The sequence below is a fragment of the Rattus rattus genome, chromosome 5 (genome assembly GCF_011064425.1).
Source record: "Rattus rattus isolate New Zealand chromosome 5, Rrattus_CSIRO_v1, whole genome shotgun sequence".
In the NCBI taxonomy this organism is placed as follows: domain Eukaryota; kingdom Metazoa; phylum Chordata; class Mammalia; order Rodentia; family Muridae; genus Rattus; species Rattus rattus.
In genome coordinates this window covers 116610947-116638401 of record NC_046158.1, presented here as the reverse complement: position 1 = coordinate 116638401, position 27455 = coordinate 116610947, and the positions used below count along the sequence as shown (strand labels likewise).

Genomic DNA, 27455 nt, shown 5'->3' with positions numbered 1-27455 from the left:
AATTCAACATGGGCAAACAGCATGGGGTGGCAATGCCAATGACGAGATGACCAGTGTAGCTTCTTCTGGGAAAGCTGTATAGCTGATTCTCTAGCATTTACTTAGATACAGTGGAACTTCAATATTAGTTGAGGTTGGAATTGGGGTGAGATGTGGGGGACCAGGTCAAACCATTGATTATATATAGTCTACTCCTTGCTGAACAGTATTCTTGGTATCTCTCACAACCATGACTAAACACTGTACAAGGACTAGATCACCAAACTGCTGTTCACAAGATTTTAGTATTTGTCACATGAAGACAGTACAATTTTTCCTTCCAAAGGAATAATTAATATAGTAATATGTTTATTGCCATCACCATCATCTTTTGAGAATTGAATCCAGTTTCTCATTGAAGGTATCTTCTCATTCTGTTTTATTCACTCCAAGTTAAAATAATAGTTCAACTGTATTTTAGAAGCTGGTAATTCACTAAACATTATAATAAAGAGACATATTCCAAAGTCACTGTTCCTCATTTCTCATGATCTGCTAAGATGATCTGTTAGGGTTTATCAGCAAAGAGAACGGCAGAGAGCACAAAGCTGACCGACAGTGTAGCCAAGGACTCACACTCAGCGTTGGCATGTCCCAGGGCCAGTTTTATAATCCCAATGGCCTGCTCTCATTTTTGCTTTTGAGTATGGAGAGGTAGGTGTACGAAGCACACTTTGGAAACTAGAAAGTGTTGGTACTATTTTTCATGACATTGTTGTTTAAAACAAACAAACAAATAAGCCCCGATGACTTCACAGATCATACAGAGTTTACGAAAAGGAAAAGATGCTTTCTATAACTAAAGACACTCATAATTCCCAAAGTCCTTTTCTCAACTTCAAGGGCCATCCCAGGCAGTGCTTTCTCTTCTCTGCATAGTGGCCTACACATCATTAACTGTCACTGTGGGATGGAGGTATGGATAGATAACTGAACCAAAACAGTCTCTTCTAGTCCCCATCTGGCTAAGAGATTTGGAAAATTGATTTGTCTTTGTTGAACATCAATTTCTTTACTGATTTCTTTTTAAGTGGTTAGGGCACTAAAACATCTTGACCAAAGCAGCCTGGGGAGGAAAGGGTTTAGTTTATCTTAAATCTCTGTATTGTAGCCCATCGAGTCAGAGCAGGAACTGAAGAAGCCTTGCAGGAATCCTGCTTACTGCTGTGCTCCTCGTTGTTTCCTCAGCCAGGTTTCTTATACCACTCGGGACCAACAGCCGAGAGGGAGCAGTGACCAGAGCAAGGGGGGCTGTACCACACTGATCATCAATTAAGAAAATGTACCACAGGCTTCCGAAAGGCCAGATGGGTGGTACCATTTTCTCATTGAGGTTTCCTCTTCCAAAATGACTCCAGTTTGTGTCAAGTTGATATAAAACTAGTCAGCACAGCTGTCTTGGGTAGAGGTCTGTTCACTGTCCCCTGGGAAGAAAAGACCTAGCGATGCCAGGATCAACCACCATATACAGGCAGAGAAGAGAGCCAGCATGGAGGCTGACGGAACTAACAGTGGTGAGGAACCGCATTTTCAGAATCCTCTGTCTCTGATCAAGCTGTACCTAAAGTTTGGAGTTGTCAGGGACATCAGTAAAAAGTTCATCCCCCGTCCGCCCGTGCTATTTGCAGTTGAATTGTCTGCCTGTTGAAAATGAAAAGGTTCAAGGCTCACAGAATTGCTTCTCAAGTTGGTTGTACTGGATAAGTTATTGTAGGTGCCAGGCCCCTGCACTCTGCCAGCAACAACTTCTATAAACAATAAGCGCTGAGTAGAAGTTTACTATACTCTATCTGTTCACTTAGGGAACAGTATTAAAGTACAAGGCTAAGAGCATTAAAGCATCTGTAACTTAGTGCAGTGCCTACTGGTTTTCAGGTACAATGGTGTTCTGAAGTGTGGCACAGTGTGCAAGGCTGAAGTGGTTAGAGAGAAGCAGCTGAAAGGAGGCTTCCTCAGGAAAACACACCATCTCGGACCACAGTATGACGTGGTCACGCCACACATGTGTCTTATCATGAGGAGGAAGCACCCCAGCATTCAAAGTTCATTTCTAACATGTTTTTATCTAGTAGTAAGTTAAAAAATAAAAGGAAGAAACATGGATGAAACAGGATCAGAACAAAAGGAAAGACATAGTGTAAACTCAGTATCAATATAAACTCAAAGGAGTGGAAGCCAAAGGGAATAAAACAAAAAAGGATGTAACATCTGATGATCGCCACAGGACTGGCATCATCTTTCTCAGGTTGATGTAAGAATCTGTGTGTTGTGTTACTTTAGACAAAGCAGGAGGGACAGGGATTAGCAACTGTTAAGCAGGGCAGTTGGAGAAGGCATGGCCTGCATTTCAAAGATTCTGTGATGTCCCTCCTCCAGGCCTTTCCCTCTTCCTCTTCACTGAAAGGCTGGATCTCAAGGGGAGAGAAAACCAGGCTTGTGGACTGTGCTAGACCCATAGACACAAATACTATGGATTTTTCCTTTAAACTAATTTAACGTTTTCTTTCCGTAGCTGAGTATGTCACTCACTTTAGGTAAGAGCTTGCCAAGCACTCATGAAAACCTAGGTTTGTGCACAATCAGGGCACGGGGGTATACATGGGAACCCCAGCACTGAGGAGAAGGAAGCAGCAGGGCTGGGAGATCAAGATCATCATCCGCTGCACAGTGTGTTTGAGGTCAGCCTAAGACACATAAAATCCTGTCTCAAGAAAGGAAAAAATTCTTCTCTTTTGAAGTGTGACCAAGAAGCTGTTGTATACAAATCTAGGGAAATACCTGTAAGCTGCTGCAAAGAATGTAGCCCTAAAGATTGCATCTGAAAAATCAAGGAAGTTCTCACGTAGGAAGTATACACTTCACAGGGATTTTCCAGTTTACATTCACCTTCCCTTGTGAACCTAAAAATAAACCTTGACAAACCCAAGGCTTCTGTTGAGTCTCTGGTGCAGTGAAGTATGAAAAAGCATGGTATTTTAAAGAATACATAGATCTGGGTCTGCAGCTGACACAGGGACCTACTGAGCCCTACTAGAGTTGTATAAAATTCACTTAACTTTGATCAAATAATACTAAAATACACTGCGAGTTATCTTAGGGAAACTTGGCCTATCTCCATGGTCCCCTTGTTAAAAAGTACCTCTCTACAACCCTTCATTCAGGGTGCAGACGGCTGTGACTTCTCCTTTGGCTGAGCTCCAGACCTTGGACAGAAAGGGAGAGGAGAGCGGTAGGTATGATGTGTTCCATATAGCTAGAAGACAGCCTGGAGAGTGGGAAAGCAGCAAAAGGCCAGAAAAAGACATCACAGTCATCTATCTCATTTCAAATTTCTTTCTAGAGCTGGCTCTCCGCCTAGGGTTATGGGAGAAATAGCTCTTGCTATTTTCCTTGAGCACGATCAGGGCCCTTGTTTCCAAGACTCATATCTCCTGATAGGGACAGCTTTTTTGGACTTGTTTGGGAATCTCATCCCTGTCATGACATCGTTTTCTTGGGAAAATGAATGTGTATTCTAAATCATCTATTAATTAATCTATTTTCCAAACACAACCACATCCACATATTAGACTCTATCTATGCTGTCATTGAGGGTGCTCTGTGGAGCATAGGCTCCTAGAAATTTAGGCCTGAAAAGTTTGCTTTCTTCCAACTCCTAAGACCTTAGAGAAATGACTAGCTTTACCCTCCAGAGTCTCATCCCAGCAGGAGACAAATGACATCTGCTGTAATTCCTAGGTGCTTAGCTGGGTAATCTCTGCAATTGGTAAATAGAGTGCCACAGGACGAGCTGAGTACATGGGGCTTATCACTTAGTCTTCTGTAGTTTCTGTGGTTGCAAAATACAGCTGAGATAAGTAAAAGCACACAAAAACAAGGACCTAGCTTTTTGGGAGAATATTATGTGCAGATGGGAATTACCAAGTATACCTCTCATTTCTAGACCATGAAGAAGACATATGATTATTCACTAATCTAGCAGTGTGGCATGTATATGAACTCTTCTCTGGGGAAAAAGGAAATGATGGTGATAATAATGAGCACACACAAGTGCCTTAGCATTTATAAGTCACTTTAATTTTTATTCTTTCATTTGACTGATAGGAAACCTTAACGGGGCTTGTATTGCACATATCACATTTACTTCTGTGGACCAAGTCTGAGGCTGATTTTCAAAGGATAAATGCTGTGTCTGAGGTTCTCCAGCAAGTGATGAGGGATGTAGCCATCAAGGCCAGGTCTTTACATTTGAACTCCAAAACTTTTCTTCTGTTCTATTCCTGTTCTATTCTGTACTATGCTTTTCCTAATTAATCTGTAGCATAATTAGTCACTGAGGAGAAATTTCATGCCTCTGAATATAGAAGCAACATTATTCAAAACAAAGACTGAATGGCCAGATATAGTATTTTCTATTACCCTAGCTAGTCACCAGTCTTAAAGTCTTTTAATTCAGGAGCGAGTAGGTTCCCTCCAGGTGACGAAATACAGCGTATCTCATTTGTAACATGACTGCTTAACATTTAGGAGAATTTTATTTATTATTAAGAAAGAAGAGTAAGACCTCAGATTACTATAATGAATCTTTAAAAATTATCTAAGCTGAAAAATACTTTTCCTAACTTTCTGTGTCTAGAAAAATGAGTCAACAAAAACATCATGTTCATCACTATCACCAGAGTTTTCATCAAGAGCCTTTTAAGGGCAGAAAAGACGGTGCTGTGGGGAGGGGTGCCACTAAGGGAAACTGTCCTACAGCCCGCACTACACCAGTCTGTTCCTGACTATCTGTCGACCATGTGCTGATCCTGACACTGGACTTCAGCTAACTGGAGAAAAGTCTGGCTTTCAGATGGCTAGTACTGTGAGAATGCTTTAGCATTAAACAATAGCCTGGCTTAAGAGGTTTATTCAACTTAGTGCTTAAATCTTGTCTTTTGTCAGGATGTTCCAGTGTTCCTTCTGTTGAGACAATGCTGTAGTATGGATCTATCCTGTGTGGATCACAGCTATTTTTATATGAAAACACCAATGTCTTAGTGACATCAGTGAATATTTCATTCTAGGAGGCAAAAGGAGAAACTGGTCTCTAGAGGGGACTGTTTATGAGATCTAGATGGTGAAGCAAGAGATTGTAGCTCTCCCTTAAACCTAATGAGCACGATTAGCATGATTCTGGTCAACATACAGAATAAAGACCCTACACCTCAAACTAATAAATTATAGAAAAATACTTTTATTGTTGCATGAAATAAAAAATAAAAGCGCCATCCCACCCTAATGCTAGCTATTCTCTGGCCCCAATGGTCTTGCCGCCTTCATGGATAGCCCCATGCAGTGACTGCCCAACTCATAGTTCTCCTGCTACAAATTCTGGTCACATTCCCCATAACCTGTAATATCAAAACTCTAGAGGCGTGTAATTTATCCATCAGATTTATATTAGTAAATTCTCAACCCACAAAACTCCCGCACAATGAATTCAAAACTCAACTGATATAAACACAAACTATACACCTGATGGGACTGACGCACCCTACTCATTATTTAATCATATATCTAAGAGATGATCCCCAATACTTATGGCTCCCAGGACTGTGTGGTTTCAGTTCCTCTTCCTCTCCTATAGGTTCTTGCCTCTTCCTCTTTCCCTTCTTCTCTCTCTCTGTATTCTCTGTACTGGTCTCTAAAATTCTCAGTCTACCTTCCTTTTCCACTGCCCAATCATGGACTCTCGCCTGAACTTGTGCCTGCCCTCACCTGCATATAGACAGCAATCCACATAATATAAAATTATCTCAAGATTTTCCATGGTAGAAGCCATTATGGAAAAGATAGACTCCTCCCACGTACCAATGACATATAATAGAGAGACAAGTGATAAGCTCACTAAAAATTACTCTTTATTGTTTGTTTTTTTTTTATCCAGCCACTGCCCCCCTCCTTGTCCCCCCTCCCACAGTTCCTCATCCTATTCCCCCTTCCCACTGTCCCCAGACAGGATGCTCCCTCAACATCAGGCCTCCCCACTCCCTGGGGCTTCAAGTCTCTCAAGGCGTGTTCGGTGCATCTTCTCCCACTGAGGCCAGACCAGGCAGTCCTTTGTTACTTGATAAGAGTATTTTAATAGTAAGTAGAGGGGTTGGGGATTTGGCTCAGTGGTAGAGCGCTTTTGCCTAGGAAGCGCTTAAGGTCCTGGGTTCGATCCCAGCCCCAAAAAAAAAAAAAAAAGAAAAAAAAAATAGTAAGTAGAAATATATCATCAATAGAATATCACTAGGAAAGCAGAAATGAATAAACAGGGTCCTAGCTACATTTCCATTGACCTTAGTTATTAAGGCTGAAGTAATAATAAAGATTAGGTTAGTAGATTATTTTGGGCTGGGAGTCATAGGTAATTTTCACTTTCCTTGTGTATATTTGTGTTTAATCTTTAGATGCAATAAACATCCAGGATTTTGATCACTACCTGCTAAGGAATAACGAAGTTTAGAATATTAGGAAATAGGAACTAGTAAAGACTCTTTCTTCCAAACTCAAGGGCCTTTCCCGAGTGTTGCAGAAATGTCTTACAGCTCCATGTAACTAACATTCATGGGATAATGTGATACCTTCTCTTTCATATGGCCAGCAGAAGTAGGACTGTGCACAGCTGAGGACTATAGGACCTATGCTAAATATAACTCAACATACAGCAGTTTATTACTTGATACTACTTTTTATGTCAATATTATGTTCACAAATGAGAAGATCGGTTTGTTTGTTCATTGTAAACAATAGCCTACCTTAGGAAATGTATTGAACTTAGTGTTTAAATGTTGATTTCCAGGGCCTCTTAGTAATCCTTCCACATAGTCTGTGTTACAGAGCAGACCCTACCCTGGTGCATATGTGCATGCATGCATGAGTGTGTGCCTGCATGTGCATATGTGTGTGTGTGTGTGTGTGTGTGTGTGTGTGTCTGTCTGTGTGTGTATGTGTATGCTCACACATGCACTGTCATGCTCGACACTATTTTCATAGCTAGCCACAACTCAGATGAAGAGCAAGATGGAAACATTCAAAAATCTTAGTGCATGGATCTGTTTTTAGGCAGCACTAACACAATGTGTCATTTTCTAATTTGCAATTGGATCTCAGACTTTGATACATTAAAGCTTTAAAACAAAGAGTGGAGGTCTTAATTCTGGGCTTTTTTCTCTAAATTCACAACTTTTAGTTTGTGGCTGATTTTAGGTGAACATGACAGTCAAAAGTAGTGTCAATCTCCCAGACTATAAGCAGCTAGAGGGCAGCAGTATTTTCTTATTTTTGTGTCACTGAAACTCAGCAGAGGCCCTGGTATAGAGCCAGCACCCAGAACATTCTGTTCAATGTAATGGTCAGATCGAATGGGAACCATGGTCTCCAGAGACTAGGAGTGGCTGGTAACCAACACACAATCAAACAGTAGCTTTGCAATGACCCTGAAATGTCCCAGATATATATACAGAGGTCCACGGTTATTTACATAACTTCAATAAAGAAATCACAGAAACTAGTAAGTAACTTCAGCGTTCTCCAAACCTCCGGGGCTTTACAACTGAAAAAGGACAGTCTCTACACAGGAGACTTAAGTTTGGGGAGAGAGAGAGAGAGAGAGAGAGAGAGAGAGAGAGAGAGAGAGAGAGAGAGAGAGAGAGAGAGAGAGAGAGAGAGAGCGAGCAGTTTTGTGGACTATCTCCAAGTACAGTAAGATCTGACTTGATGCTCTTTATGCTGCTAAGGGAAAAGTGAGGAGAACAAACAAAGGTAAAACTGTCAGGAAGACGCTGGCTCCATAGCCAGCAGTAGGTCAAGTCTGAGGCTACAAGAGTTTTGAGATTTCTTATGAGAAACTCTAGTAAGAAAAATACAGTGACTCATTTCATAATAATGCCCTGGCTTCCCAAAGTACACAGCTCAGTTCCCACATCCCAAGCACATGGACACAGAGCAGGGCTATTGCAACAGGAGGGCCTTCCTCTACTGTCTACCACATAGCCAGACAGAGTTGACAAAGTGGGAACAGACTTCTCTGGCATGGTGGTAGAGGGACAGCAAGAACTACTCTCACTGCTCTGCAGAGGAAAGGGATTTTTCTGTCTCTTTTTTGCTGTGTGATCTGGTATATATTCTTCAATGCAGATATCTTGAAGAACTGGGGTGCTAAATACTGCTGCCTTCCTAGTCTGAAGGCTGAAAGAGTCCCCTGGCAAAGTAGTTTTCAATAGATGCCTTCAGATTTCCTAACAAATTCTCACTGAAGACAAAAGTGAACCAGAGAGCATGGGGAACTTACGGAGAACTCCCTCATGGCTACAGTGCCATTGAGAGGCTAACGCTGCTCTCGGGTACAAGATCAACCTCTCCCTCCCCATCACTTGTGTGAATGGCAAAACAGTAGATTATATAAACAATTATAAGAAAATAACTCAGTTTATTACCAATATAGCTACATGGGAAGCCAAGTTCCCAAGTCTTGCCTAGTCAGAAATTTCTTAGAATGATAAGCAGGCGAGAACGAGATGGACCCTACATTTCTGTAAACATCAATGTAAAATGGAAAGAAACTCAAAGGCTTGGGGAAGAGACTGACCATTAGCTTTGGGTGTTTGAAGTGCATCATGAGAATTAATGTCTTCTTTCTCTGCCAGGAGGCATCAGGAGGCTGAGGTTGTTCACTGATCTCTAAAAGCTGGGACAGGTGGGAGGTGCTCGGCTGGGGCTGGCACACGTATGGCCATGGAGCTGTGTGGTAGCACTGACTCTTGATTTTGTTGCTGAGAAAGTGTGTATGTGACTCGAAAGGGAGACATCACCAAAAAGAGCCACCAAAACCAACAAAAGAACCGTGTGATATAAATGGCAATTTTATTATGAGCTAACACGGTCAACTTTGATTGTGTACCTACTAAAGATCAGAACATGTTAAAGATAAGGAAACCAAACTCCCCATGTAAAATGTTCGGGTTGGTTAAGTTCTCAATAATCAGGAAGTTCTCCGGATTACAGGATTTATATAACAGCAGCTACAGAAAACTTACATCTGTACAAATACCAGAGCCCCTAAGGGGCTAATGTTTCCTTTGTATTCAGATGCTTTAATTCCTCCTTAACAATTTAAGATATTGAGTATTAACATTACACATCAGATAGAAGATCTGATTTCTCCTGTCTCGCATCTGCAAGCAATAACATTCTGGTAAAGTTAATAAGTGGTTTTTTTTTTTAAACCACAGATCAATTCTTTCTTGCTCTGAAAAGTCAGTTAAGAAATATTTATTAAAATATATGCCAATAAAATTACCTTAGTATTTATTAATCAGCTAAGATAATGCAATGGCCTGGAAATATCTCAAAGAATAAATTTTTAATGCTTTTGGCCAAATTTGCTTCACTGATCTTATTTTATGTACATATGTGGAGTGGTTTGATGGATGAAAAGGAAATAAAAGGCTTACACTGTCTTTTTGAAAGGATTCTCTGCTAAAAACAAAGGAACTAACACAGCTATGAGTTTTCGGCTCTTTACTTCTGGTCTCCACTGTCTCAGAGGCTCCGAAACACTCTTCTTATTATTTACTTAAGATGAGATAAGAAACTGATTTTCTATCATGTGAGCCAAATTTCAAATTTCATATGGGTTAAAAAATAATAAACAACAGAGATAATCTAATATCCCCATAAATTATTTTAGAAGCATAATAATCATGTCATACTTTATGGCTGGGTTAATGTCGTCTACATATTTTTTTTTCCTGTTCGTTGAAGGTTCAAGCTGCAGACCTAACTTTTTTTTAAGGGTAAGTTAAATAGACTGAAGTGTGATTGAAGCAAGACACATATACAAATAATAAGGACACTGTTAAGCTTAAAAGACACAGATTTGTAAGCTACATTTTGAGTAGGTTTTCTACAGTTATTTGTCTGAATAGAGAATTCCAGTAAAACAGAACAAGGCCCTGATAGAACTCAAGCCTCGCATGAGAAAAGAGAAAATGAAGTCTATTAGCTAGGAAATAGTACACTGGGGAGAAACACTAGTTCTCAGGAAAACATCACAGATTCACCATGGAATACAACCAGAAGCCTCTGACCCCAATGGAAACTTCCAGTGGAAGCACAGATTTTCACTTCTCTTCATTTACAATCACAAACACCATCAAGGCTTCCCTGAAGTGTTGATGCGTCATTTAAAGTTGAAAGTGATAAGCTACTTCTTATCAAACTAAATATTGAAGGTTTTGGAATGGAAAGAAACAAAAACCTAACACATTAATTAATCAACTCATTAACTGATCAATGTTAGCATGCAAAATGGGAGGCAAAGCATCTCTTGTCTCTTAAAACATGCTGAACTGCTGATAATAAAAGACACCCCCCAAACATTCATAAACACTCACACACACACACACACACACACACACATACACACACACCCCACACTCTACAACTACTCCCACTATCACCACCACCACCACCACCATGGTCACTCAGCACTAAGCAGATTCTCTAACTTACAGAGTTTTTTTTTTTTTATACTTACCGACTTTTCATTCTGGTTTGCCCAAGTATCATGACCAAATGCAAGCTGACTAACACACACCACAAAGCTCTCAGGAAATATACGAAGTTCTGTACAAAACAAAGAAGACCAAATTACTAAAAGCATCAACACCATCAAAAAAGAAATTATTGTTGACTTTTTGTTATGGCAATATATACAGCACATGCATGTGACTGGGGATTGCTTTCCTTTCTTCTCTCTACAAGAATTCGACCACTTAGGCAGAGTGAGTTCTAGGAATAGCCAAGAGGTTGCAAACTGGTCTACCCCAGGTTCTGAATTATTTTAGCACACGGAACATCCAGGTAGGCTATTTTAATTGTTCTCTGTGCTAGCATGCCCTTTTCTGTTTAGAGTTCCCATTTGGGGAGAAATATCAATGTTTTCTAACTAGAACATAGACTTAAAGAAAAAAGGAAGAATGTGAGATATAAATCTAAAAATGTGACCCACTCATGTATTCATTGTCTTCCTAGCTCTTAGAAAGAGCTAAAGGGCCAATTCCGCACCAGAGAGCAAGCTTCTAAGCTGAAGTGGGATTCAAAAGCAATTGTTTCTCTTAGGAACTGGGCAGTCAATTAAGACAAAGTTAAGTATGGAACAGTAGACATGGCATTAGACCTTAGCCACTGCAACCCACCTCTGCAGAGTCTGACAGCAAAGCCACTGACTTCCATGTAGGAACACAGAATGGAATACAGAACAAGGACCCTTTAGTCACTGATGGGAATACAACATTGGCAGTACAACATCTCTCCTTTCACCTGCCTTCTCTGTCCACTTACCAAACCCCATCCAACTGTGGGACCATGGCTAGAGTGATGTGTAACAGATACACAGTACCAATCTCCACTGAATGGGTAGGATTCTTCATCCCTTGGTACTTGCTGCATTGCCTGAATCTTTTTTATATCATAAACATATATTGCTACAAAATGGATCATGGTTCTAAAATAGAAAGATTCCCTCTCAGATGTGAGCATGTTTTTAAGACAGAGTATAAATCAGGTAAGTGAACCCTTTCAATATACTGCACATGGGAGACGGAGTGAGACAGTAACACAGCTCCATTTGGTTCAACTGTTAGTTAAGCACAAGAGTATTAATTACACAAACACACAATATGAACACAGGTAACACCTTCTTACCACCTGGCTACTTCAGAGTGTACCAAAGACATAAAGGAGCTGATGTTCCTGGAGTGGCTCACTGCTGTTCTAAAGCATGCACCTCATAACAACAGGCCAGATGTACTAAGGAAAAGCTCCACTCATCTGTCTCACTTGGCTCCCACTACCTAACATGGATGCCCTCCATGACTTCAGCCAACTTGTTGCTTTGGTCACAAGTCCACCGGAACCTCCTATAGAAAGGTTTCCTTGCAGGTGAAGTCATGGGTGTATCTAAAGTGTGACCCCACACAGTTATTCCATCTGGATGGGGCCTCTGATGGCTTTTGAAGCTCTAAGAACAAAATTATAAAAACAGTTAATATTTATGTATTAGTTCTTGAAATAAATGATTGGGATTAAGTGGTAAGCATCCCCTGTCCTACTTTTTGGAGAAAAAAAAGCCATAGAACTCAATTATTACTCCATATATTTTATATTTCTATTTTCTTCTCAAAAATAAGAGTGATAGATTATGAATACTTTGATAGTCAAATTGATTGAAAAGTTTGTTTTGTATCACTTTACTTGATTATGTAATAATTGATTTATGTTACTTTAATATTTAAATAAAGATTTAAATACCACTAGTCCCCACCAGAATGTAAAACTAGATTGCATTATAACAGATAAAAGTTTAGCTTCTTGAGTAAGTGAGGTAAACAAATGGAAGACCCCATTAAGTGGCTAACATAGGGGCTGGAGAGATGCTGTGTGGTTAAGAGTACTGGCTGTTCTTCCAGAGGACCTAGGTTTGATTCCTAGCACCCAGCATGGTGACTCAAGACCACCTTTAACTCCACTTCCAGGAGATCCATCACCATCTTCTAGTCTCCAAGAGCACCAAGCACAAATGTACCACACAAACATACATCCATGAAGGCAGAACTCATACACAGATGAGATTTTAAAAAGATGGTAATATATTTGATCAACACTTAAGAGTCAAAAAAGTACAGATAACCATGAATATTCTGTGAACAAACTTCCATAAAGGCAGTTTTCTAAGGTTCTTGTCTATTCAGAAAGACTGGACATTATCTCCTTACTTCACTGTGGTGGATTGGACATGACATCACTTTCCGTATCATGACTAGTGCAGGTGAGAGTTGGGAACTAGACTCATTAAATACTTATGGACAGTATGTTGGCGCTGGGCTAGGAAAATGCTTTCTTGTAATTCATTTGCCCCTTTCCAAGGGCTCTGGGGTACCCTGACAAAATGACTCACAGGTCACCTGTTCACTGAGTCACTCTGAAATGTCACGAAAATGCTGTGATTCACAATGAAAGTGCACTGCGGTCCAGCATTCTGTTCTCCATGCGTAGTAAGCATAATGAATGAAACAAGAGGGATCATTGCTCTTTGAGATACTAAATGATGTAGTTACAGAAGCAAATAGGAGCATTTGTTCTCCAATTTTCATCTTTCTCCTGGGCAACTTGATTGTGAAAATGCCAGATCTACAAAATCAGATTCATACCTGTATTCCGGGAGCTCTGGATACAGCGAAGGTGTATCCCTCTCCTGATGAAATAAGCTGTGATCTGAAAGCCATAGCCTGCAAAATGAAAGTGATATCATTAGATTATAAATATGACTGCCTAGTGATCCCTGCCCAATGCCCACCATACAGTATGTACTCAATAATTAACAAGTAAAAGAATAAAGGAACCAACAGAGACTTCATATGAGTGGAGAGCACAATGTGATCAGACTGGCTCTTCTAAGAGGCCTAAGTCTGTGAAGTGGCCCTGTCACTTCATCTGTAAACAGGACAAATGAGGAGGTTTAACATTTCTGAAAATTGATGCAGAGACCTGATGATAGAACTACAAATAAGCACAGCCATTTTGAAAGAGTAGTCAATGCTAAAGCTAAACTTACATACATGTGTGTACTTATATAATAGCAAGCATTCTTCACAATGGGCACAAACTGGAGTGAAGACCCATCAAGAGTCGAATGTTTTTAAATCATATATTGTGAAACACTGTGCTTCCCTGAAAAACGCACGGGCTATAGCTGCTGCATAAACTCTACCCAAACAGTGACTCCCATCTGTGAAGATGGGGACACTGCCACTGACTCTTCAGGTCTAACTGAACTTTAGGCAATCCACAGAAAGCATTCGCCTGCCTTTCCCTCCTTTCTTTTGTGCCTCTCCTCCAGTTTCCGCTGGACTTTTCCTGAGAAGGTCAAGTAACTGTGCTTCTAGTTACCATGGAGAGATGGGGTGACAGTTTTCCAGAACTGAGACAACTCAGAAAGGTGCTAAGTCTTCAAGACCCAGAGACTGAGAACCATCAGAGCATCCACAGGGAAATCAAATCCTTGCTATTTTTAACTCCATGACGAAGACTGCTCTAAAACCATGTACATAGTTAAAACACAACCAAGACAATTTCCTCTTTTATACTTACTAGACTTGCTACCACCCTGCAAACAAACTCAGGACATAGGCGAGCACAGACATGATGCCCTGTCTGAATATGCAATGCAATGGCTTTGGCAGCACAATTCCTTCAGATAACCAAATACAGTTTTCCAGTACAGTTAAAAACCAGATTGTATTTCAGTCGCATTGCTTGCTTCTGCTCAGTTTTTAAAAATACACACAAAGTTGTTATTTCTCTGAGGGCTTTAAACAAGTGTTTTGTTCTTCAGGTCACTGAGAAAACGAAATCGCCGCATCTGTTTACTTGACACCCTGTTAGGGGAGGAACAGTTCTAGAAGAGGAATTTGTGGACATTTGGAACTCAAGAACACATCAAAATACAGAAGTGAATTTTCACATAATTATTTATCAGTTTTACAAAGGACTAAAGAAGTAAGAGAATGCACAATAGTCTTTGCTGGTCTGTAGGTTTAAATTCTTCCTGACAAAATGTCAGCAGCAGAAAGTTATAATCAGGAGGTAGCTAAAGGGAAAGCTGGAAGATCTGAAAGATATACCTACCTGATGAAGAAACTCTCCACCAAAAAGTCCTAGCCAGTAAACAAACCTATGCAATAAAAATTCAATGCAATGCCTCCTCCTATTTAAAAATAAAAAGTATATACTAAGCAGTTTGTTAGTGAAAGCACTAGGACAGAACCTGGTCCTGTGTACCTATGTCCCCTGAGACAGAACTATGTACAAGAATCACTCCTCAAATGGCCAATATTAGTAGCAGCAGTCTTAGGAAATACAGTCTAATAGTCCTTCAGGTGAAATGGTAGGTTTACCATGTTAAAAAAAGATTTGTGTTCTACTGGTTATATGAAACTTCACTGTTTAAAGAGAAACTTAGATACAATGCTACTTGTGTGAGTTCTTGAGGCAAATTACACGACATACAAACAGAGAAAATCACTGACAACTGAAACATACTGAGGGGGAATGCTTTGGGAGATACATTCCTTTTCCATAGACGTCAGGCAGAGATAACGACCTCATTCTGAGCTTTGTCCTTAATGCAACTGAGTTTACAAAGTTCACTTGGCTACTGAGGCTTTGTATTTACTTAGGGTTAAGCCAAGGCTCCACCACTCTGTAAATAACATATTTGACAAAGAATCCAGGGGGTCTCTTTCTTCCCCTCCATGCAGTACCATCTGCCAGCTTCCTACACTTAAGTTCTAATGCAGGTTCTCATCCTCTGTCAGAGAAGTTTCTCCTTGCAGCAGGCCATGATTAATACAGAGAGTCAAAACTAGCAGAACTTCCAAGAATAGGGTATGGTAGAGTGTTTGGCCTTACATAGGTCACTGATACTACCCCTTCCCAAGTTTAGGGAATTATGGGAGAGGGAAGGAAAAGACTGGAAGGGATGGGAGAAGGGTGCATGTTTTGCAAAAAGACATCTTCAGGGCATGACCTGGCATTATACCCAGGAACACTCACTAGAGCTATGACTACCTGTACAAGATTGAGTCCATCAACATTTTATTATGAAAAGCAAAGGGCACATGAGGCCCCATCCCTTCTTGAAATATAACAATTAATGGTGGGGGACGGCAGTCACTATCTACTGTGGTCCATGCCCCAGTAAATAACCTTCTACCTATGCTCACGCAGTGATCCTAACAAGCAAAGCAGGTAACAGATGAAGAAGAGACGTTAAAGGAGGAGGGAGACTTGGGAAGGATTTCAGCTGGAGAAGGAGTTGGGGGAGACGGAAGTTCGAAAGGGGTTGTGTTGCTGAAATGACTTAAATTCACTGTAAACATGAATGAAGCTGAGAAAGAGTAAAACATAGGAGACTGAGGACAAGATACATAAATAGGAACCGTGTTTTATTTGAAAACCATCTGGCAATAATGGTCTAAAATCACTAGGTACAGGGAAATCACACCGAGTACATGTTTTCTCACTAGCTATTGTGATTCCCTTTTACCAAAGAAGAATCAGGAGTGTGTGTGTGTGTGGGGGGGAGGCTTTGTAATATAAGTTTCTCTCCATCACAAATCGCCAGCTCTATCCATTCCCAGACATAATTTATATTTCTCAATTAACTACTGCCACATAATTACTAGATACCAGAAAGTGCATCTTTTTTCTCACTTCTAAGCAGCCCCCAAGAACTCCAGTCTCTATCACTTCTGACATCCCATGCTTCTAAATTAAATGATGTTTATTTAATGTTCTTCTCTGATGTTCTCTCTATTCACCTACAAATAGCCTCCAACTCTCCACTGAAGGTTCAAATGTAGACCAGTTACTCTAAACTTTCTACTGGACTCTATCAGTTGTTAACAAAAAGCATACAGATTTTTAAGAAACAACAAAAGTAGTTTGTCTTCTACTGTTCTTCTGTATCTTTAAGAGAAATACAGAGACTTGTCACTGGAGAGTTGACAAGAATGGTTGGTCTCTAGGCGACTTGCTAATATCCTGGCCCCATGGAACTTCTTGAGCTGGGCCACCACAGTTCAAGTTACCTTCAGCACTGTCTGCTTTTCTAGTTCAACGTCCCAAAGTCTTTCCATATTCTTCCAACCAATAGCATGGTCAAACCTGTCCCAGCAATATGCCCTCCTTGGTACCAATTTCTTTCTGTTTTAGTGACTGTGAAGAATCATTATGGTCCAGGAAACTCTTACAGAGAAAGTACTTAATTGGGGGCTGGCTTACAGGTTTAGGTCATTACCATCGTGGTGGGAAGCACGGCACCACTCAGGAAGGCATGGTGCTAGGGTTCAGAGCTGCATCCTGATAGGCAGGCAGAGAAGGTGGGGGAGGGGCTGAGTAAGCAAGCCTGAGCCTGGGCCGAGCATGGCCTTCATAGCAACAGAACAGTGACTAAGACACTCAGTTTAAAGGAATGGTTATTTACATTGGTTATTATAATTTATAGTGCCAAGTCACTGGTTGAAAATAGCTTCTTGAATTGCTATAAAACCACTCAGCTTCATTAGTTCTCCAGTGGACTCTCAGCCAAAGCGACTGGAGAATCCCCGCAGCTGCCAAGGGAAGTTGGTAGTGCAGTGCAAACACAGAAGTTCCACCTCAATCAGAGACCATGAAAGGGGGAAGATGGGAGAAGTATTCCCATGTGCCCTGTTGAGGGGATGGGATTGCATGGCAAGTACACACTCCTTCATAGGTTTCTGATGGGCTCCACCCACCCACTTTAAACTTCTAGCACTGAGCGACACCTTCATTTGATCAGGAAACCAAAAAAACTTCAAATATCCAGAAAAGCAAACCAAGTGCTATGACGTCCCCTAAACTCCACCATCTAGATTCAGTGGTGAATAATGACTAATCTTTTATCATATTTCATATACGTATCTTTTAAACTATGTCAAAATAAGTTCGATATCATGAAGACTTACTTTCCTAACATGTGATTATGAGCTCCAGGCAATATAGAGAGTCTGCTTCATTATCAAATACTATAGATCGAGTATCCTGAACCCAAAAATTCAAACTGCCTCAAAATCTGAAAAACTTTGACCATTGTCGTGATGATCAGAAAGTTCATGCTTTGAACCATCACAGAGTTCTGACTTTTAAATGAGGTAACTCAAATAACGTTTACATAAAAAACAAAATTCTGGAAGCCTGAAACACCTCTAGTAGGACACATTTCAGATAACAAACCCAAACCCACGATACCACAGCTGAATATGAGATTATTGCTCAGACTGCTACTTAAATTCAATATTCCTCAATGTGAGTTTCCTCCAAACTGGGTTCCAAACAAAGATCATTCATTTTTGACAGTTATATTTTCTGATATCTCCTTTAATCTTAAGTAATTTTCCTCCACATCCTCACTTTTAAAACCACAAAGTTACAAGCTGAACTGTCATCATGAACATCTTAACACACACATTCACTTCCTGACTTTTTGAGTGCTGGTGGGTGGGTGCTCATAGTGAGCTTGAGGAAGTCAGGAGAGAACCTGAGGGAGTTAGTGTTCTCTCCACAAGGTGACTTTCAGGGAACCAGGCTTGGTGGCAGGTGCCTTTATCTACTTATTTACTTCAGCCCTTTCTAAGTCATCTTAAGAGAGTATTTCTGGATTTGAGCTTCGAAAAAAGTCTCAGTTGCATCCTCCCCTCACCCCAATTTGCATGGTCTTTTAGAATGCTAGAAATTTAAAACTTTTGACTTCTTTACATGTCATAGGGATCTGTGGGTACAAACCAGACTTATACTTGCAGTTCAAAGACTACAAAACAGTTGACTTACTTAAATATTTACTTCTACCTATGATGTCACAGAAATCCATGCTACAATTATAGATACCTAACATTTTGGCAAAAGTAAGCTCCCTGAAGCAGTGGGACTATGGTCTCATCTGTACTGGAAGAGACTACTATGTGCTGCTATGAAGTTGAGTGTATGTCAGCACATACAGGAAATGGAATCCAGTGTGAAGGCAGGAGGAAGTGGCTGCATGCCATGTGAAGACTTGGTTACAACTAAGAGAAGAAGAAGAAAAATACTAATGTCTAGAAAGCACTGGTGATATCTTCTGTACTATACTAGATGAGAAACACACGGAAGCTGACAGAACTTGTTTTTCAGCTATTTCATTCAGAGAAGAGAGTATACAACTCATCATTTCCTAAGCCACTGCACTCAGGAAGTTTCATGTGACCCTATACGAAGGGCTAAGACAGAAAAGGAAAGAAATTATAAGTCGGACATTGTCCATTAAAACACAGCAAGAAACTCTCAGGAACGACACTGGGAGAGCCTCCGTGGAGACTTATGAAGTATGTCAAGGACTTACATGTTACCATCACTGTTGCTGGTGGGTAGGGCTAGGTTTATGGGAATTGAGATTCAAGAGTTCTGTCTTAATTTTAAGAATACGTACACAGGCTCCTAGACTAAGATGGCACCTGGGAAACAATTTAGATTGATAAGTGGAAGATTTGGTTCTAGGCTGGAAATTTACTTATTATCCAAGATATTTACAGTCTCTTAAAAGATTCCCTTGAGATACTATTTCATACCTTTAAATTATAATAGCTCTTAAATCTGTCTGTATCACAATAAAGTTATGTCTACCTGATACCAAAATAAATGGTGCAAGCAGGTTAGTTTTGTGAAAAAAAAATTCCTTGTAAAGAACAAAACTTGTAAGGCCAGACTTTCTGTTTAAAAATCAGATTTGCTAGCTGTAACCTTCCTGACTTGTTGACCAATCACTGACATGGAATGTAAAGCCTTTCAGGGTAGTCAAAATTATAATAAGATGAACTAAGAAATGATTACTTCAGATCTTTTCTCCAGATAGATTTTCTAATATTTTTTCTAAAAATGCAATGTTAACATGTAAAATAATGAAATTAAAATATGAAACTATGCCAAGAGAACACGCAAGGACCACTGAAATAGCACCCAAAGCTCTGGTTCTCACAGCCCTACTTGTCAGGCCATGGCCAATGAAGTGAATGATTTAGTACTGCAGACTCAATATCCTCTACAAAACCCTACACTTTCTATAAAAAACCTCTGCTATTATAAAAGAAATCGAGATTTTGATAAACTGTTTGAATGATGTGGCTGGTTGCTTGACCTGCGGGCTATCTGAGGACACCTCTCAGGAACAGCTTTTACATTTTCCATAGCTGGGCAGTGTGTCCTCCTGGGCTTCCATGTCTTGCAGAAAGCCTATTCTAACTCTTGATAGTGTAGCACCACACATGAAGAAAAAGGCTCACCAACCACTGGTCTATTCCAATGGGACTATGAGATCACAGTACAGTATAGACCCCTGACAGGCATCTTGTCCACTCCCCACTGTCACTCAGGGTACATAAAACAAACTAGCAAACAAAATCGACCTGAACCATTAGATAAGAGGATGCTGCATCTGTCTACATGCAACGCCATCCTTCCTTATCACCTGAATCCAGGCGATGAACTGCATGCCTACATGGCAAAACAGGCAAGAGAAAACTGGTTGAAAGCCAAAGAGAACCACCCTCTTGTTTAAAGCTGGCACAGGCCAATTTTACTCCAGCCACCAGCTGCCATTAGAAACCTAGGACTTGAGTATCAGAAATACCAGTCATCCAAGCTTTTATATAAAAACTACTTATATTTTAAGAAGGAAATAAATTCAAACTTAAAGTGTATAGTCCAAATAAAATTTTCTGATAGGCAGCATCACCTGGTGCTGTCTGTTTGCTATCTCTTCAGTTCCGCACACTAGGGAAACCTATTGTTTGGTGTCTTTGGCAGCACTGGCCAGTTCCAAATGCTCAGATAAACAGTGTTCAGCTTTGATTTAGTCACTTATTGTAACCTAAATTAATTCAGATGCAGGGCATGCATATCTATGTGTGATTGTCTTTTCGAATCTCTTCTAAATTGCTGACATTAAAGATTCATGTTGGGGTGACTGTGAGTATAATATGACCAGGAAGGGGAAAGGTTCCAGGAAGATGGATGTAATGGGTAACAAACTCATGAGACCAGATCATGTAAAGTGGAACAGCAGCCTTGCAGGGAAGAGAGTAAGGGGAGGAGAGGAGAGAGGATCCACCGCGACAAAGCACGCAGGGCAATGCCAGGAGGAATCCTGACACCTGGGTTTTTTGTTTGTGTTTGGTTTGGTTTGGTTTCTAAAGAAAGAACCATGTAATATTTTTTTCAACTGTACTAAAAGGAAAACTTAATGTTGTTGGTCATGGTAGCACACACCCGTAATCTCAGCTTTTAGGAATAAGAGACAGGAAGATGTGGAATGCCATCTAGTGAATTCAAGGCCAGTCTGAGCTATGGAGCAAGGCACTGCCTGAGAAACAAATAAACACACAAGTAAATACATATCCCAATGTTATTTCCCCATCGCCCTTCACACTCCTGCTTGTGATGTGTTTATTTTATTTGTTTGTTTATTCAACTAAAGGGTTGGGGTACGTGCATGGCATGTATGTGGAGATCAGAAGATAACGTACGCAGTCGTTTTCCTTCCCTTCCACTATGTGGGTACCAGGTATCAAGTTTTCAGACTTTGTTGCAAGTACCTTTATCTGCTAAACCATCCACAGCTCCCAAGTGTGGTATCCCTAAGACAGTATTCAGCCCAGCATTGAAGTTCAATTGCTGCCGCCTCCCAATGTGGATGTGTACAACTATACTTGCCTAACAGTGTTCTTTAGATAGTAGACAACAGGCAGTGACTAATGTATATTTGCTTTGAGATAAGGTCTCTCTATGTAGGCCAGGCTGGCTCACCTTTCTGTGATCTTGCCTCAGCCTCCTTAAGTGCTGAGAATACAGGCATGTGCCAACACATCCCAAATCAGTGTTATTCCAATACAGTTCATGTTATACACAAAGTCAATGTCACAATGAGTAGTTATACACCAGACGGAAGGCCACACTGATCCCTAATCTCAGTCTGTCATACATGTCCCTTTTCTGCATTCCTTTATAATTACCTGGATGTTATTTATAGCAAGTCTTAATATGGTAGAACAAATTCTTCTCTTGGTCCTCAATATTACTATCTTCTTTATCAGTAATACTTGTTATTCATGGCCTTTTGCTCTTTTATTTAGCTTCTCAAATTATGAAAAAATCCTTTTGGACATTTGATTTAAAAGACTCATACAAAGATCAATTTTAAGAAAATTAAGACTTTCCTGATAACATCTGTTACAAATTTCACATGTTAAAACTCCTGATTGTTTGTTAAGAACTTTAGTGTCTCCAGTGTAGAGGAATGTCAGGGTGGGGAGGTAGGAAGGAGTGGGTGGGTGAGTGAGGGAGCACCCTCATAGAACCGGGGATGGGGGTGGTGGGATAGTGGGGTTCTGGAGGAGAAACTGGGAAACATTTAAAATGTAAATAAAAAATGCAGTTTAAAAAAAAGAACTTTAGTGTCCTTCAACAAAATTGAAAACTAGTTGTTTTTTAATTTTTTTCATGTGCATTGGTTTGAGTATCAGGTTCCGTGGAACTGGAGTTATAGACAGTTGTGAGCTGCCATGGGGGTGCTGGGGATTAAACCTGTGTTCTCTGGAAGAGCAGCCAGTGCTCTTAGCTGCTGAGCCATCTCTCCAGCCCCAAGTTGAAAACTAGTTTTATGGTGCTATTATATTTCTTTGATATTTACTGACAAGCTTTATGGGTCTTTTGTTTCCACCTGTGGTTTTGCATCCCCTTACCTTTCTCTTTGGCTTGCGAATTCTTGTAGACCACTGAATATTATTGCTGGCAGTCTTGTATCTGACATTCTCAATTACCAAATAAATGTATTAGCTTTGTGTTAGCTTGAGACCAAGTTTTATATAGTACAGGCTGACCTTGAATTTGAAACTCTCTTGCCTCAGGATCCCAGACACTAGTTTTATAAGCATGTGTGTCATTGTGCCCAGATATACATGGCCCCCCTCCCCACACCAATAAAAACTCTCAATGTTTTACCACAGATCCCCTTGCACAGGTTGTTTCTGTAAACAAACAAACAAACAAACAAACAAACAAACTGGCAAGCAACAAATGTACCTCAGATGCACTAATCGTAACCGACTGATTTTTAGTTGTATTTTAGGCCAATTTCAGGAAGCCAAGTAACCAATTTGTTAGATACCTGGAGAATTTCCATTAAATTATACTCAAAGAAAATGCCTATCTAATCAAATAATTTCTTCAATTTGTTTGCATATTCAGCCTGTAAAGCCAATTACTCCCATTGCTAGGGAGGGCTCTGTGAACCACTTGTGATTTAGAATACTGTCCCATTCAGGAATTGTTCTATGCTTAAGTGAACTCCATTAAACTGACTATTGTCTCAAGCTTTTGACAAAGAATTAGGAGAAAGTGAGTTTCCTCGGTAGTCTATGAAAACGACAAATGGCAATATAGCCAAGGGATACTTTATAGGCAGTCAGAGACATCTGGTGATTGCTTCAATATGTGGAGAGCTATGGGTGGTGAAGCATGTTTCACCTCTGTGAAGTCATCATAGAGAGATGGTAGCTTGCTAGAAACATGGGGTTTATGGAGAGCTGATAAGACAATGAACCAAACTTTAGAGAAGATCCAATGAGTATCTCTAAGTGACTCTATTTGGAAGGCAAAACACAATGGATTTCAGGGAAGAAGTCATGTGGGGACATACTAAGGTCAACCTGTCTAAATGGTAAGAAAGATCCACAGCATTTTACAGGGTTCTGGGGGTCTGGGGAGAGGGGGCTGTCAACAGAATGGATGGGACACACCCACAACAATGGGATTACACACACACACACACACACACACACACACACACACACACACACACACACACACACACACACACACCAGTCAAGGGCAGCAAAGGGGAGCCTATGAGTAGTAGTGAGAAAGAATAAGCAGGGCAGAAGTCTCCGAAAGGAGATTAAAGAAAACAAAATGCTGAGCTGGCAATCAGGAGGTATTTGGTAGTATTTTTGAAGCAGCTTCGGGGGAGAAGAGAATACCACAGTGGCTCCAGAAAGGCAAACATCTGTGTCAGGAATTCTATGGAGATGAGAAACAGAACAGGACACAGAGCTTCAGGGGACTCGCTGCACAGAGGCAGGGCACCATGTGGTTCTCTCGTGTCACAGTTCTGTGTCCAACTCCTGGTTCTGGTCCACAAACTCTCTGACCTTCTCCTGATGTTTAGTCAGTCTGTCTTCTGCCCTACATTTGTTATTCAGCATTGGCTATTACAAACATGTCTTTTAATTCTGTCATCATTTAGATTTTCAAAACCATCTTAGGAAGTATGGGGTCCTTTCCTGCTCCTGATGCATTTAGTGTTCAAAGCACAGATGGCAGGCTGAATACTTCCCAAGTTGATCACCTCTTCTACTTTCGGATCAGTTATTAAATAAACTCAAGAGATAAATACATATGAAACTCAGGTAAGTATTTACTATTCTAGAGTCTCTTCAGTTCCCAGTCATGAATCCATGATGCCTACCTACGTCACCTGTGGAATCTGAATTTCCACAGTTGGTGACACATAAATGGCATCTGAGATATACATATCTCATATACATATAAATAGCTAGTTTTTTCAAAGAGCTCCTGTGAGTTCTGATGCAGAGTCAGTTTGGATGTCACTGAGCTCTTAATATTATTGTGTTGATTTATAGGATGTCACAACTAATTAGTCAGAGTCTTGTTGGGGTAATGGTGGCACATCACAAAATTCTTGGATAATGAAAAAGATAAATGATTTTTTTCCTTGAACACAAGAGATGCATTACCTTAGTTCCTTAAACACAAACAAACAGGTCTTTGGCAGGGCTTCTACAGCAACAGCAAAGAGGCACTAGGAGAAAGGTAAGTTCTTAGGCACCAATTCCCAAACAACCTGGGCAAGTCAGGAGTCATTAACACACATGAGATCAGTTATCATCACACCTCTTGAGGATTTCTGAGAATAGATCTCATGCCTCCTCTGTTTTCCCTTCCTTAAAAAAGAAAAACCAACTAGTTTTCAGTTTTATCTTTACAAGTTCTTAATGTGTTACAATGCGACATTAAAGTTAATACTAAAGGCATGCAATGCTTTATGCTCCTTCCTAGGATTCATACAAGATCTCAGACTCAGACTGGTAAAGGAACTACGCCACACTGACACAGCCAGACAAACCCAAACCTGAGAAATTCCAAGGCACTTGACCTGCTTTCTTCAATAAACACAGAAGGAATCAAAAGACAACCGAAGAGGAGTGCGTATTAGAGATGTTCTTTTGTAGCAAAGAGGCACAAGGACAAAGGGCTCAACCTTATTTGCACCTTGATTTGAGTAACCCAGCTCAAGAGCAACTGAGACACAAAGAAAATCGGAAGGTAAATGGGATTGTAAATGATAAGCGCTGGGGCTGTTTCATTCACAGGTTTCACATAGCATAGGTTGGCAATGCAACTGAAGTTGCCCTTGAACTCCTAATCCTCCTGCCTCCATCTTCCAGGGCTGGGATCATAGGCATGCAGCACCATACGGAACTCATCCACTGTGTGTGTGTGTGTGTGTGTGTGTGTGTGTGTGTGTGTGTGTGTGTGTGTGTGTGTGTGTGTGTGTTTATATATAAAAAATCTCAATAAGGGGAGGGAAAAGTAGGGGTTATGAAATGGCATTGGCTGTATGTGAAAAAAAGTAATGTAGACAGTGAGTAAATGGGGTTCATTGTATGATTTCACTTTTTCTCATAACAAATTTTTGATAAGTTTAACAAGTGAAAGTAAATATTCTTTTGAAGAAGGTTTTAAATAAACATCAAGTGATGAAAATATTCAAGAGCTTTAAGGATGCAGCATCCTTCTGACTATTATTTGTTCATACAGCTTCTTCCCAGTCTCAGAACATAAATCATGATGGTAACTGTTTCTATTGGTAATTTACTAGGACTGAGAACAGTACTTAACAAGGAATGCACAGGGATCCTTCACTGTATTGTCAATTGGTTTTCTAAGTAGTATGGGTTCAAAGGAAACATAAACAAAAATGCTCTGAGAGGAGACTAGGAAGCTCCCTTACTTAAGCCTCCATGAGGAAGTTACTGAAGGATAAGAATGAGACATCATTGGGCTTGGTCTTCCTGAACTCATTCAGCTTCAGCTGTCAACACTGACACCCAGGAGACTTGTGAGTCACACCTGACACATACGGGTAACTGATGCACATTTCTGCACAGGAAGACTCTGACGGTAGCAAGGATCTCTTTCTCTGAACTGATTGGGCAAAAATAATAGAATAACCGGGATGAACAAACTTATGGAAGTTTTCATCTACAACCATAGAAAAAAAGCTTCCAAAAGGCCAACAGCACTTTACAAACAATTAAAACATTAGTTACTTATAAAAACTAAAATTACATTTGCAATGACCAGATTAAAAAGATAAACGCTTTCTCTCTCTCTCTCTCTCTCTCTCTCTCTCTCGCTCTCGCTCTCTCTCCCTCCCCCACCCTCTCCCTCCCTTCCTCCCTCCCTCTTCCCCCCTCCAACCCTCTCTGTCTCAGAGTGTTTGTGCTGTGCATGTGTTATATAACATTGGTGAGTAGCTGCCAGGAGCTTCTGTGGAGTCAGTTTTCTTCTTTTTTCTTTACATTTTTTATTGGTTATTTTATTTATTTACATTTCAAATGTTATCCCCCTTCCCAGTTTCCCCTCCACAAACCCACTATCCCCTCCCCACTGCTTCTATGAAGGTGCTCCCCGACCCACCCACCCACTCCTGCCTCAGTGCCCTAGCATTCCCCTACACTGGGGCATCAAGCCTTGGCAGGACCAAGGGCTGCCTCTCCTTTGATGCCAGATAAGGGCATCCTCTGCTACATATGCAGCAGGAGCCATCAGTCACTCCATATGTACTCTTTGGGTGGTGGTTTAGTCCTTGGGAGCTCTCAGGGGTCTGGCTGGTTGATATTGTTGTTCTTCCTATGGGGTTGCAAACCCTTTCAGCTCCTACAGTCCTTCCCCTAATTCTTCCATTGGGCAGTGAGTTTTCTACTTCCATTGTATAGGGTACAGGACTTGAACTCAGGTTGCCAGACTAAGCAGTAAGCTCCTTTACCTTACAGGTCATCTCATTGGCTGTAGACTTTTATCAGTGTGTGTGTGTGTGTGTGTGTGTGTGTGTGTGTGTGTGTGTGTGTCTGTCTGTCTGTCTGTCTGTCTGTCTGTGTGTGTGTGTACATGCAGGGCAAATCTTTTTTGAATCACATATTATGCACAAATATATCTTTAATACCCCTAAGTACCTCTTGGTTACTCATTTCTTTTTAATGTTTTATTTTGGTGCACGAGTATGCACATGTAGTGAGCACAAATGTATATGCAGGTGAAAGTGGAGGCTAGGGGAGGGTACCAGGTCCCCTACTGTACCACACCATCTTATTCCTCTGACACAAAGCTCCCACTGAACCTGCAGCTAGGCTGGGAGCAGGCAAGCCCTGGTGATCCTCCTGTCTGTGTCACAAAGGAGGTCTGGATCCAAACTCAGGACCTCACATTTACCAAACAAGAGCTCTTACCCACTGAGTTACCTTTCCTGACTCCCAAACAGATTCTTGAGCTAAACAATGGCAATTCAACTCTTTAAGGAAGACAAAAGTAAGCCTTAAAAGAATGGAACTGGTCTGTGAGATGGCTCAGGAGGGTAAAGGTACTTGTTCATTCTATTCTCTGTCTCAATGTGTCTGTGTGCATGTGTGCGTGCG

General features: G+C 40.6%; 1 protein-coding gene across 2 annotated transcripts in view; it reads right to left on the bottom strand.

Moving 5' to 3' along the window:
* Positions 1-27455, bottom strand: part of Slx4ip (SLX4 interacting protein) — a 170970-nt gene that overhangs the window by 13924 nt on the left and 129591 nt on the right. For both annotated transcript variants that reach the window (XM_032904294.1, XM_032904295.1), the window contains 2 exons: positions 13281-13358; positions 10607-10695 (listed from right to left, as the gene is read on the bottom strand). In XM_032904294.1, coding sequence (XP_032760185.1) covers positions 10607-10695; positions 13281-13358 — 167 coding nt within the window. The remainder of the gene's footprint in view (positions 1-10606; positions 10696-13280; positions 13359-27455) is intronic.